The sequence below is a fragment of the Ursus americanus genome, chromosome 1, assembly GCF_024610735.1.
Source record: "Ursus americanus isolate L20-20 chromosome 1, mUrsAme1.1.p, whole genome shotgun sequence".
NCBI lineage: Eukaryota > Metazoa > Chordata > Mammalia > Carnivora > Ursidae > Ursus > Ursus americanus.
Window position 1 is genome coordinate 6,037,076 of NC_142127.1, and position 13,574 is coordinate 6,050,649.

Sequence of the window (13,574 nt, forward strand, 5' to 3'; positions counted from 1 at the left end):
AGGCGCCCCTTAAAATCCAATTTTTAAAGTGAAGAAAACCCATGCTCTGGCAAATATTACGACCTAATATTACAGGCAACCCAGAATAAAGATGATAATAATAGTATTCTCAAGATTAAATCTGCCATAACTAATCTCAATCCTCAATTTACTATTATTTTCAATTAGCAATACTGATGAGTAGGCGATTATCAAACAACAAAGAACATAAAATAGAAATTTGTTTCCAACCAAGTGGGGCCAACACAGAAAAATATAGACAACAGCGATTTGAAACCATATTTGGCATTAATTTAATGGGGAAAGAAAGAAGGGAGAATATGAGAAGGACAGATTACTCTTATAAATTGCCAAATCTCCACATTTTATGTACATTTAGAGAAAAATAAATATTTGGAGATGTTTTTCCTTAAATTATAAGCAATGTAAAGTAACACATTATTTTATTTAGTGCACGAGTTTCTGAAGCCCCCTCCAGGTGCCTCTTGCTCTGTGCCTCTGTCTCCCTCTCTAACCTCAGACTGGGGACAGCCTTTCACTGCACCAGAAGGTCAAAAGCTTGGGCCTTGTGGTGGGGGAGGAAAGTTCTTTTTCACAACTTGGAGCACACTGTCCTTCACTTCCTAGGTAAAGTTTGTTTATAATGACAGAATGACTCCACATTTTGTATTTGTCTTGTCTTTTTAAACTTTTTTTTTATTATAATAATATTTTTTATTATATTATGTTAGTCACCATACAGTACATCCCTGGTTTTTGATGTAAAGTTCGATGATTCATTAGTTGTGTATAACACCCAGTGCACCATGCAATATGTGCCCTCATTACTACCCATCATCAGCCTATCCCATTCCCCCACTCCCCTCCCCTCCGAAGCCCTCAGTTTGTTTCTCAGAGTCCATAGTCTCTCATGCTTCATTCCCCCTTCTGATTACCCCCCCTTTCTTTATCCCTTTCTTCTCCTACTGATCTTCCTAGTTCTTATGTTCCATAGATGAGAGAAACCATATGATAATTGTCTTTCTCTGCTTGACTTATTTCACTTAGCATTATCTCCTCCAGTGCCATCCATGTTGCAGCAAATGTTGAGAAATCGTTCTTTTTGATGGCTGAGTAATATTCCATTGTATATATGGACCACAACTTCTTAATCCAGTCATCTGTTGAAGGGCATCTCGGCTCCTTCCACGATTTAGCTATTGTGGACAATGCTGCTATGAACATTGGGGTGCATATGGCCCTTCTCTCCACTACATCTGTATCTTTGGGGTAAATAGCCAGTAGTGCAATGGCTGGATCATAGGGTAGCTCCGTTTTTAACTTTTTAAGGGACCTCCACACCGTTTTCCAGAGTGGCTATACCAACTTGCATTCCCACCAACAATGTAGGAGGGATCCCCTTTCTCCACATCCTCTCCAACAATTGTTTCTTGCCTTGTCAATTTTTGCCATTCTAACTGGCGTAAGGTGGTATCTTAGTGTGGTTTTGATTTGAATTTCCCTGATGGCTAATGATTTTGAACATTTTTTCGTGTGTCTGTTAGCCATTTGTATGTCTTCATTGGAAAAGTGTCTGTTCATATCTTAGAGGAGAGCATAGGCAGCAACCTCTATGACATCGGCCACAGCAACCTTTTTCATGACACATCTCCAAAGGCAAGAGAAACAAAAGATATAATGAACTTGTGGGACTTCATCAAGATAAAAAGCTTCTGCACAGTCAAGGAAACAGTCAAAAAAACTAAGAGGCAGCCCACGGAATGGGAGAAGATATTTGCAAATGATACTATAGATAAAAGACTGGTATCCAAGATCTACAAAAAACTTCTCAAACTCAATACACGAGAAACAAATAAATCATAAAATGGGCAGAAGATACGTCTTATTAAACTTTTTGTTTTCAAATCTCCAAAATAGGCTGTTAAGCACAGTGGCTTTAAAGTAAGACCAGACAGATTCTCATGCTGAGATTTTTACAAATTGTTCAACGTTGGTCAGATTACATAACTGAGATGGGTGGGTCACTAGAAGGTATGCAAAGTGCCTGGTACATAATGAACAAGTGAATAAATGCACACACACACACAATAAATCAACACATTCTCATTAACAATCAGACTCTTGGAGTATCCTTCTGTTTTTATAGATGAAGAACTGAGACCCAGTCAGTGAATTACTTGAGTTACCAGAAGAGGAGGAAAACGCAGAACTTTTTTGCAACAGGCATCCTAATTTTCCTTGGAACGGGAGCCATGCTGGAGATAGGACTCATATACCATCTAATTATTTCTGAATGGGCACTCCACAGTTATTAGGCTACCAACAATCAGGGTAGAGGAAAATGATAGAAATGCTCACTGGTTACCATTATTACATCTCAGATTCATTCATTGGAAGAGAAAAGATGTCCTACCCAGATGCTGTCTTCTTGCTTGTACTGTTTCCAGTTGCGTCCTGTGTCACTGAACATCAGGCTATAACTCGTCACCCAGTCAGAGCTTCCGTATCTTCCCTGCGTGGCCACTGCTGTAATCTCCACTCTGTTTCCCAGGTCCATCTGGAGCCACTGTTGAGCATTGGAATCTGCTGGGGACCAACCGCCAGTTCCTGGAAGAAGATCAGAGAGAAAGTTGTTGTAACATCTCACATGGCTGCAACTTTCAGCTCTCGAAGAGAAACAAAATGGTGTGCTGCTAAGATGTCTTTACCCCCCAAGGTGCCCTGTTCATCCTTGTGTGGCCTGATTTCCATTCTCCTCTCCCATCCTATTCCCTTTCATGGTTCAAGATTCATCTCGAACTCATGCTGTTCCTTCCATAACTCTTCCTGTCTTTCCTCGGGCATTAGTTTCCATTTTCTGGAATCCTACTACAATCGGTACTATTTATTTATTTTTATTTTCTTACAACCTTAATCTTGTAACGTGCTTTCTATCCTCTGCCTGACTGAAATCTCCTTCCTTCCTTCCTTCTTTTCTCCACTCTTTCATCCCTCCCTCTACCATGGCCTAGATATTTTTGCTGTGGATACAAAGATGAAAGATCATTGACTATATCTATGACTCTGTCTCATCCATTCGACTGAGATTCTCTAAGCACCTGAGCATTCTGGGTACTGAAGAAAGATAGGCAAGCAAAAATGTGCAATGTGATGTGATGGGAAGCCTTATGAGAGGCAAACAGAAGGTATAATAGGAGCACAGAGGACATAATGTCTCAGTAGGTGATCGGAAAGGCTTTGAGATAGTGACGATGAGAGAGTAGAGCTGAAGCCTGAAGCAAGTATGACCGTGTTGCAGGCAAACAAGGTTGAAAAACGTTGTAGAGATCTGACAAGGCCAAGGGAACAGCATGCCCAAAATCTCAGAGGGACATGAAACAATGTGCCACGTTTCTGGATCCATGTGGGATTCAGTATACTTGACACACAGGAACATTCTTACATGGGACAAAAGCCTTTGGGCCCTACAAGTTTATTATTTGGTACACTGGAACTTTACAGAAGATCAACATTAGCTCTTGCTCAGTTGGAGGACTTGTGGCCTGTCTTCTGTATTTGTTTCACATAGGAATATTGAAGTCAATAATCATCTTACTGACCCAAGAGTTCACAAATCTTCCAAATCCGGAGTGGAACCCTGGAAAGGCAGAATGTGCATGCCATGGGTGGGGATGAGAGGGAAACAACACTTCCGTGAAGCACCTTACTCAAGGGTATCAAGTTGGGGAACTAATTAAATTAATTAATTAATTTTCACTTTAGAGGACTTAATCAATAAATCCCTTCTGATTTCAACCTATGTCATTGAAAATCTTTTTTAGTAATGTCCCAGTCTACTTTCTCACTATCTCAGAAGGATTCAATGGGACTTCTCCTTGGTAATCAAGAGCTTTTCTGAGCCCTGGCTCCCCAGTGCAGACAGGCTGCCATCAATGGAAGTGGACATATAGACACAGGAGATGGAGGATGTGAGGTGGACCCTACTTCAGTCATAGGCACATCCTACAAGTTGTGTGTTGATTCTGTCCTAATAGCTACTGCTGTTAAGCTTTTGTTTGATTTTTTTTTTCACTTTTCTGAGAAGAATGAAATGCAGGGAAAGGAAGAGAAGAAACATGCTAAGCATCTATTATGGAATGTATTTTATTAAGTGTTTCACAAGACATAGATACAGTGGCAGATATGGCTGATTTCCCTAATATCCATTTCTCTTCTTCTGTGTGGATGTGAAGCTTAATTTCATTTTCAGTTCTCTATCCTATTATACTTATAGCCACAGAGATAAATTCTCTCCAATCAAAATGTGACTAGGAAGAAGACGTGCCATTTCCAAGCCAACTGATCTCTTCCCACTTGTTTCCCCTTCTACGACTGATGGATGCAGTTGGCACCAAGGCCCTACTTGATGGCAAAACAACAACATGGAAAGATCCTGGATTCCTGTATCATCACATGAAGAAAAGCATCTGTCTACTTGAATGCCTGCCCCAAATAATAATATGAACAAGAACTAAACCTCTGTGTTGTTGAAGGCATTGCACATTAGAACTATTTTGATATTGCAGTTCAGCCTACTTTAAAACATGCATAATAGCCTGTGAAATAAATAGCACAACTGCCATTATATAGTTCAGGAGACTGAGATCCAGCAAGTTTAGAACACCTGACAGTAGGGATTCAAGCATAGCTCTTTGAGACTATTATGTAGCAGAAAATAAAAGGTTTCTAAAAAACCCAGAAAATCAATAAAGAGAAAAGGCACTGGGAGGAGGCATTTGAGCAGAGATTCTGACATGGCAGATCCAGAAGTACATTTTTATCAACCAGCTCTGTCTTCACTAACATATCCACAACTCCCAGTCCGGACTACCTTCTCACAACTTCTCACAACTGACAGGGAGGTTTAAGAAGAGTTTTTACATCAAAAAAGTCCAAAAAGATTCTGAGCCTACTCTTTATTTCCATTTAATTTCTCCTCCTGCCCATTTCATGAGGCCTCTTTCTTCTTAAGTGAAAAAAAGCAAGGTTGTATAAACTACATGATCTCAACAGTATTAAAACATGATAGAAGAGAAATTCGGATGTCAATTTCTTCTGAGTGATGAAAATATGAGTGATTTCATCCTTTTATGCTTTTTGCCTGTAACATATTTTCTATTATCAGCATGTCTTTCTTATATAAATGGAGACTCACATTATTCACATTTATGTGGTTTATTGCCTAAAGAAAATGTACAGCAATTGGACAGCTGGTGACAACTTGTGACTTTTTATGTGATCATCACTATTTTTGACATCAAAATCCTCAAACCTTAACTATTTCTCTTTTATCCTCAATAATCCACAGCCAGACTTCCTAGTCATGCTTTAGGATTTTTTCTTCATTTATTCTAATTATTATCATACTCATATATGATAAGAATTTATGTTAAGAATGGAAGAGAGAAAACAAAATGGCAAGGAACTCTCCCTGTCACCTAGCAAAACATAAAATCACAGAAGACTAACCAAAAACCAAACCAAACCAAACCAAGCCAAGACAAAACAAAAGAGGGAGAGTTAATACTGGAAGATGTCTTCGAATTTGTCTAAAGAAAATCACATCTCCCTTTTGCCCACAGTAAAATCCTTAGCTTATTAATCACCCTGAAATTAACCAAAATGGAATTGTTGTTGTTCACCTTCATTAACACATTGAGTTAAAAATGTTCCAAAGCCAGACGCTTCAACCTAAGCTCTTAAAACGTAGGGACACTGTCTGGGTGATAATTGCCAAGAACTCTTTCCCTGCTGTTGAAGATGTTCCCTGCATTACAGCTAATAGGCCAGGCATCCAGGGTTGCCATGGTTGCTATGGCAAACATTTTGTTCCTTGCACCAAACAATAAATGTGTTTTCAAAATGATGAGCAAAGCCTAAAGATACTATTTGCAGCTACTCTAAACACACACTGTACCCACAATAGCTTTCTGTTTCTGAATTATTCTCTAAATTGGGGATGTAACATACACATAGATACCTGTGTTTGGCAAGTCAAAGCTATGAACTAAGGCAAGGCTGTCTATACTTGTGGCTGGGGTAGCAATGATTATGAACTGCAATTCCCATAATCCTTGCGGTTTAAATTTAAGAGAGTTTAATAAAAAGTTAAGGGCAGATTTTAATTTCAAAGGAAAACTAACTTCACTTTAGATTTTAATGTCATCTAGAATTTTTCAATAGTTTTCAGATGTGGGATCCTGAATGATTTCCATGGTCTATCTTAGCACAGCCCAAGCCCCGAACACTACATTTGCCTTATGTTACTCTTGGGTAGAGGATGGGAAAAGAAGGTTGTGGACTGAAAGCAAAAAGAGACCTGGTTCAAGACACAGTTCTGCTCCTGAGGTTAGACTGGATGAGGAATTCTCAAAGCGGCTCAATCATCAGACACACCTTGAGGGCTTGTGAAGATGACAGTACATGCTGTTGGGCCTTCTCCTTGATGACTTATTCAAGGGCCTAACCTGGGAATCTGATTTTTTAATAATCATATTAGAAGGTTGTTCCTGATTTGCTGAGTAGTTTGGGAAAAACTGGATGAGACAGCTTCTACAATTTCAGTTCTAATATTTTACCGTTAAGAGTTGCTTTATTTACCTATGTAGTAGTCCAAAATAGCTTAAATCCAACATGCTATTTTTGATTATCAGAAACAACAGTAACAAAAAATAACAACCTGAAATTGCCTCTGGATCTAAAGGTGGACAGCCTTGTTTCATTTGTCCCCTAATTCCCCACACCAAACACAGATGTTTGCAAATTCAGAACTTAACAATTGCCAAGGAAATCTGAAAAATTGTGAATTGAGAAATATCCACCTCGGCTCTTGCTTGAATAGTTATTTATACTCCCAGTTAACCCTTTGGTCCTTCTCATCACCCCCATCCTGCACGCCCTTGGAGTGTTCATTCATATACACTATTAGTTGACAAATGGTCCTTGCTAAGTGCTCAACACCACCCTACATACTTGGCACACATGGACTCATTCACCACCACAGTAGCTCTATAGGATAGATATTATTATTATGCCCATTTTACAGGTGGTGAAACTGAGGCTAGAAAAGTTGGACAGCTTTTCCAAGATCACACAACTAGTAAGTGGCAGAACGGGGGATTCTAACCCACAAAGCAGGGCCCAGAGCCCAAACTCTTAACTGCTCAGCAACACCGCCTCTGAACAGGATGGACATAAAACCCTCCTCCTGCTCATTTTTCTTTTCTAAAATGGCGATTCTCATGAGAAACATAATTCATATTTTATATTTTGCTTTGAATATCTCATCTGATTCCCATAACAATCAGCAATGTATTTTTAATTTCCATTTATGAGAGAATAAAGCAGGCTCAAAGGGTCAACCAGCTTATGGTGTTGAGAGATTGTTCTCTGACCCAGTCTTTCTGATGTCTCGTCCCTGCCTGAGATCCCAATGGGGACCAGTGTCTTCAGCCTTAGAAATGACCCTTATGGAGAATTCTAAACAAGGTTTAAGCTAAGACAAGAGAAACAGATCTTCTGACTCCCAGCAGCTCCCTCCTCAGCCTTTTACACCATGATGCTTATTCCTCACTTCACATGATGGGGGAGGCTCTACGCATGAAAGAGAATAACTGGTAGAAAATAGAGAAATCCCTCAGTTTCTACACTTATTTCCACTTCTAACTCAGAAAAGGAAATGAGAGTTGATTGATGTCACACACTGGAAATGGGCACAAAATGGATTATATATAGCCCTCCTCTCAGCAACATTTTACAGCTATCATTCAAAAAAAGAGTCGATTTAGTACAAGACCGACAGGAACTAGAACAGTCACACACACACACACACACACACACACACACACACAGAGCATTTTCACACCTAATCTGTTTGAAGCACACAGCCATTTTTAAAAACCCTAAAATAAACCCTATAGGGAATAAGTTTCTTAGGCACGTGCCTTCCCCTAGATTTACTCAAGGCCCTAAAAAGCTGCAAGTACATTGTCACAAATGACTGGGAGGTTAGCTTGAATTACTAGCTGCATCATTAATTATTAAATATTTGGTGCCTGTGTAAGCAAAGGTTCAAGATTTTTCAGGGACAAAACTACCTAGAGATGGTAATGAGAAAGGCAGAGACACTGTCCCATAAATATTTAACATTATACAGTATGGGTAAGAGTGATAACAACTTCACAAACTTGCACACAGCACTCAGGAGGGCTTCCTGCCCCTCCACGCACAGAGTTGTTATCATCCATTTATAACAGGACCTGTGGCTGGGCAGGGATTTCTGAGGCTGGTGGAGATGTTGGCTGGAAGCCTAGGCATCATCCTTCTGCTGCTGGGCAGGTGTGGTAGGACCTGCGTGTTCCAGGCCAGCCCTGGCCTGGGCTCCCATACTTCTACATGCGCATTTATTCAGGCACCGAGGAGCCTCTTGGGGAATAAGAAAGTGGGAACCTGATCAAACACCCTGTGGGTTTCAAAACAGGTACAAACCTGTAGGAAAAACTGAAGTGGCCCCACTGAGGCCAATTTGTAGAGAAGACCAAAGGGGATTATAAGAGGAGAGTCATGAAAGGTAGGGGAGAATCTGGGTCCGATTCAGATCCGGTCCTAATGGAGGCTGCCTCAACAGTAATGTCGGGGCGGCAGTGGCTCTCTGTGTGACTTGGCTTGCGTTCCCCAGAAGTCAATTATGAGGCCTGGATTTGAGTGTTAGTAATTTATTTGGGAATTGACCCCAGGAAGTTGGGTTGGGCAGATGGAGCTGACACAGGGAAGGAAGGAGAGCCAATCCTTGGCCCATCAGCAAGCCAGCCCTCCTGTGGATAAGCTTAATCCCATCAGTGCAGGATGCAGCTTAGCGTTCTATTACCACAGCGTTATCATAAATGTTATCTCATATATATATATATATATATATATATATATATATATACCATTCATGTGTGTGTGTATACATATATATATATATGTATACACACACACACACACACATGAATGGTATATATAATATATATAAATGGTATATATAATATATATAGTATATATAACAACTCAGTCAAGTATTGCTTGAAAATCATGGCAGGCAGACAGAGAGCCCTCAGGCAGAGTAGGGAAGGTGTAGTTGTTGGGGTTGAAACTGGTTATGTTAGGGGATATCCTAAGGTATTGTAATGGTTCCCCTCTGGTCTTCCTTAGCTGATGGATTCATCCCCCAACTGTGGGTGCAGGCTGAAAACTAGCTGTCTGTCCCCTTCTCTGAGATTTACCCTTGGCCAAACAGAAGCGTGCTTGCCTAGGAAGCTGCCACTTCCTGGTTCTCATCTCACCCAGTGGCAGACTGCTACAAAGTTCCAAAAGTCAATCCCATTGTCTTAAGACATGGCTGATATTTTTGGTGCAACCCGTGGTCCAGAACCTCCTCTTGGCATCAGCTAGGCCTCAGCTGAGATCACATTTCTTGCTAGCTTTCCCTTCTGCCTTCCCTCACAACCTGTCTCCAGAAATCACTCCCCACAAATAAATTGAATCAGAAGTCCCATGTCAGCCCAGCTTCTAAGATGTTGTCCTTGTACTGAAAGCAGTGAGGTCCAGGAGATATGGGTTCCAACAGCCCTTGCTATAGCATTTTTACTTGTTCACACACCTGTGGGCCTGTGTTTATCAGAGAGAGCTGTGTTATTACTCTGAAGGGTTCTAATGCTTATTACTCAGATAGTTCAGCTGTGATGTCCTACAGTGAGTACTTCCTTTGTGAAGAGTGGAGCCATTAAGAACCTCATTGATCAGAAAAGTATATCAAGCTGCACATTTCACAGTTCAGAAGTTATACAGGAAGTGAGGGAAATCAGCAGGAGGGCATTTGGGGCTTGGAAAATTTGGAGGTCAGCCCCAAAGAGGGTATCTCATTTATGCCCCTTGCAGGCCAAGGATTAATTCACATACACATAAAAACACCCAGGTGAGAAGAACATGTATATAAAACTTGAAAAGGCTGTAGAACTATACTGTTCAATGTGGTAACTATTAACCACATATAGCTCTTTAAATTTAAATTAGCTTGACTGAAATTAAACTTTCAGTTCTTAAGTAGCCTTAGCCACATTTCAATAGCCATATGTAGCTAGTGGCTGCCTTATTTGATAGCACAAATAAAGAATACTCCATCCTTGCAGAAATTTCTATTGGCTAGCACTGCTGTAGAATTTCTCTTATAAAATGGTAGAGGCTGAGTTCTATTTAATTTGTTGGATCAATATAACTTAACTCTTTTTATCGGCTGCTCAGGTACTGGGGGGTGCTTTTAGTGGATTATTTATTCCTCATTTAATGGAGATATAATTATTGAGTTCCATCCATGGGTAAAGCAGTATAAAAGATTGAGGAACAAGATAAACCACTCTCCCTATTTTTAGGCATATAGAGAAAAATATGACTCTCCCAAGATTTTTGAAGGGAAAATGGAACAGCGGAATTGAAAGTCATTTAAACCTGCAAATCTCATATTGTTGGCATGACCACTTAAAACTTTTCTCTCATGAGCAGCATACGTTTTGCACAGCTCACACACTACATTTACCTTAGTTTCCTGGGGCAGTTTTGTTTGAAAGACAGTGCCTAGTCTAAGTCTGCTGCTTGAGTTGAGTCACTTTCGACTCCATGACTTTGGGCAAATAATTTCTCTACTTCAATAAAAATAATATAGTTAAGTGTCCACTCTAACAAGAATCAAGGATCAAGATATTTGTCTACTCATAGGTTTTATGACTATGGCCCCAAAATGGTTAAATACAAGTATGTTTAATTGTTACTTCAAAAGCCTCATTTTAGGTTCTAAAAATTAACTCTGGCATCAGATCAACCCATTAGGAAGTTACTCCTTTGACTGGAAAATGTGCAGTATAACCCATCAAAACGGTAGGAGATACGGAGAGAGAGAGAGAGAGAGAGAGAGAGAGAGAGAGGAGAAACATAGTTAATTCTCTTACTCCATACCAGATAATTAGTCTAAAGCCAGCCAAGGTAATTCCACCACCTTTGACTGTGATTGGGTCCAGAAGTGGACATATGCCCAAATTATGGCTAAATGAACAGAGAAAAACTGCTGGTGATGGAAAGCTGAGTGGTTGGGTAGGCTTGGGTCCTGGAAGTATCTCACAGCTCTATGCCATGGTTCTCAAACCTGAGCACATCAGAATCAGTCGAGGGGCATGGAAAAATGAGGTTCTTAGGTCCCACTGCCAGAATTCCTGGTCCACCAGGTCTGGGATAAGTCCAGACAATCTACATTTTTGTTAACAAGTTTTGAGGTGATATTCAGCATGCTGCTGTTCTGAAGAATTGAATTTGATGGCTTACAAGCAAACACTAGGAGTCCAGGCTTTCTGTTTCCCAGAATGCTGCTGAGTCTGGCCTGAGATGTAGGGTGGGCATATTAGCTGGAGGAGGATGTGGACTCTGAAGATGGCATTGTTGAAATGAATCTACCAGCTCTGGAGCCTGTGCTCACTGAGGGTGGGGTAGGGTAATATATTTTATTTTTATTCCTTTAAAAAAAAAGTAGAATAAAACACAGATACAGAAAACATCACAAACCCAATACTTAGCTTAATAAGCTATTCCAGGGTGAACCCCCTTGCAACTGCCATGCTGTTCAAGAAACAGAAGTATGGATACCTCTCAATCTCCATGCACCTAGCTTCAATCATTTAATATTTTTTCAAGCTACTGAGTTCTTTTTTTTTTTTTTTCAAGCTAGTGAGATTTCTGTTACTTGCACACAAATTTATCCTAACAGAACTATCTCAGGGATAATACTGATTGTTCTGAATATTTTTGTGGAAGGGATTGATTAGAAGCAAGTCCTTAGCAAAACAAATGACATAGAATCTCGTATAAAATCTGGATTTTTATTAAACATGTACATTGATTAGCAAAATGAAGTCCAAACACAAGTAAGGGATTGCATAGACAAGTCTAAGAGAAGTGTAGTTTGAGACACTCGAAAGGGGCCCCCAGGGAAGAGACCACCACCAGATATGGAGCACCCAAACTGGAATCCTGGAGAAAGATGAACTGCTTGTTTATATTAACTCCTGTTTTCTGGTTGCTTGAAGTCAGTTATATGTTACCATTTTCACTCCATATGGTGGATTCAATAATCCTTAGCTCATTTTTTAATGGCATTTCCACAAAGACTTTTTCTTTGGAGATTTTATTTATTTGTCAAAGAGAGGGAGAGAGAGAGAGAGCACATGCAGGAGGAGGGGCAGAGGGAGAAGCAGGCTCCCCACTAAGCAAGGAGCCCGATGTGGGACTCCATCCCAGGACCCTGGGATCATGACCTGAGCTGAAGGCAGACACTTAACCAACTGAGCCACCCAGGCCTCCCATTTCCACAATGTCTAAAGTGAAAGGTTTTTAGATAGATTTTAAACAAAGAATTGAGTAGACCCTACTTAACTACTTCAGGTTAGACAAAGTGAAAGTATCCACCATACAATATGCTATTCAAATACAACTTATTTCCACCTGGGTGTGACCTTCATTGCAAATACAGTGGTAAACTGTCCATCACTAGACAAATATATGTCATTAATTACCCTGCCCTTAGTTGCATTACTATACTTTTAGGTTACAATGCTTTAAGTTAAATGCGGTGAACTGGCAAACGGAAGATCTTGTCTCTTTGCGAAGTATTAGTGGTATCAGATAGGTGATTGCTTGAGCTAGCATTTTACAGAGTGCTACTTAGAAATAATCTCAGCTTGGCATTTTAAAGGAAGTGACCGGTTATCAGAAGAAAAAGTAGAGTCAATTACATGGGTTTATCTATCACTCTCATTTTGTCAAATGTTGATGTTTAGAAGCTCTGGAGAATTATATTATTATGAGCAAAATATATTATCATGATTCCTCCTTCCCCCCTTAACATCACTGGGTTTTGCAGTTATCCTGGCTGAATAGAGAGAGGGTCATCACGTTGGATTTGTCTACATTGAGACTGGGTCCCAAGGCTCCTATTAAATAGCAGAAGATTTCTATTCTGTGTCTCAATGATCTATTGCCGTCCTAGTCAGAGAAGAGGCCTAGGGCATTGTTTAAATATCTAGGTCAAGGTTAGTTTTGCCCACAGGCCTATTAGGCTGTAGTATGATTTCAGGGGCATGAAGGAGGCACAGGGGTCCATACCTCTCTTTCTCCCTTGATGCCTGAAAATCCAGGCTTTGTGGTTAAAATACATGGCGATACCATTTGAAATGCCAAAATGACCTGAAAGCAGTGACTATTATGCCAACCTCACCTTTACTCCGATTAAGATCTCAGATCATCATGAATAAAGATATTAGTTAACTTGGGGTAGACAGATTTAGATTCAATTCCAAATAATTGGCTGTGTCCTTAGGTCAGTGACTTGACCTCTCTGAGTTTATTTCCTCATCCTTAAAAATTGAATGATACCAACTCAGAGTACCGATGTAACGACACAAATAGAGCTTACGTTTCTACTTCTTGGTTTCGAGCATGGTTTCTTATTCATA

General features: G+C 40.1%; 1 protein-coding gene across 1 annotated transcript in view; it reads right to left on the bottom strand.

Moving 5' to 3' along the window:
* The window catches only part of CNTNAP5 (contactin associated protein family member 5), a 773,827-nt gene that overhangs the window by 586,092 nt on the left and 174,161 nt on the right, over positions 1–13,574 (bottom strand). The window contains exon 3 of the mRNA XM_087853915.1: positions 2,414–2,607. Coding sequence (XP_087710041.1) covers positions 2,414–2,607 — 194 coding nt within the window. The remainder of the gene's footprint in view (positions 1–2,413; positions 2,608–13,574) is intronic.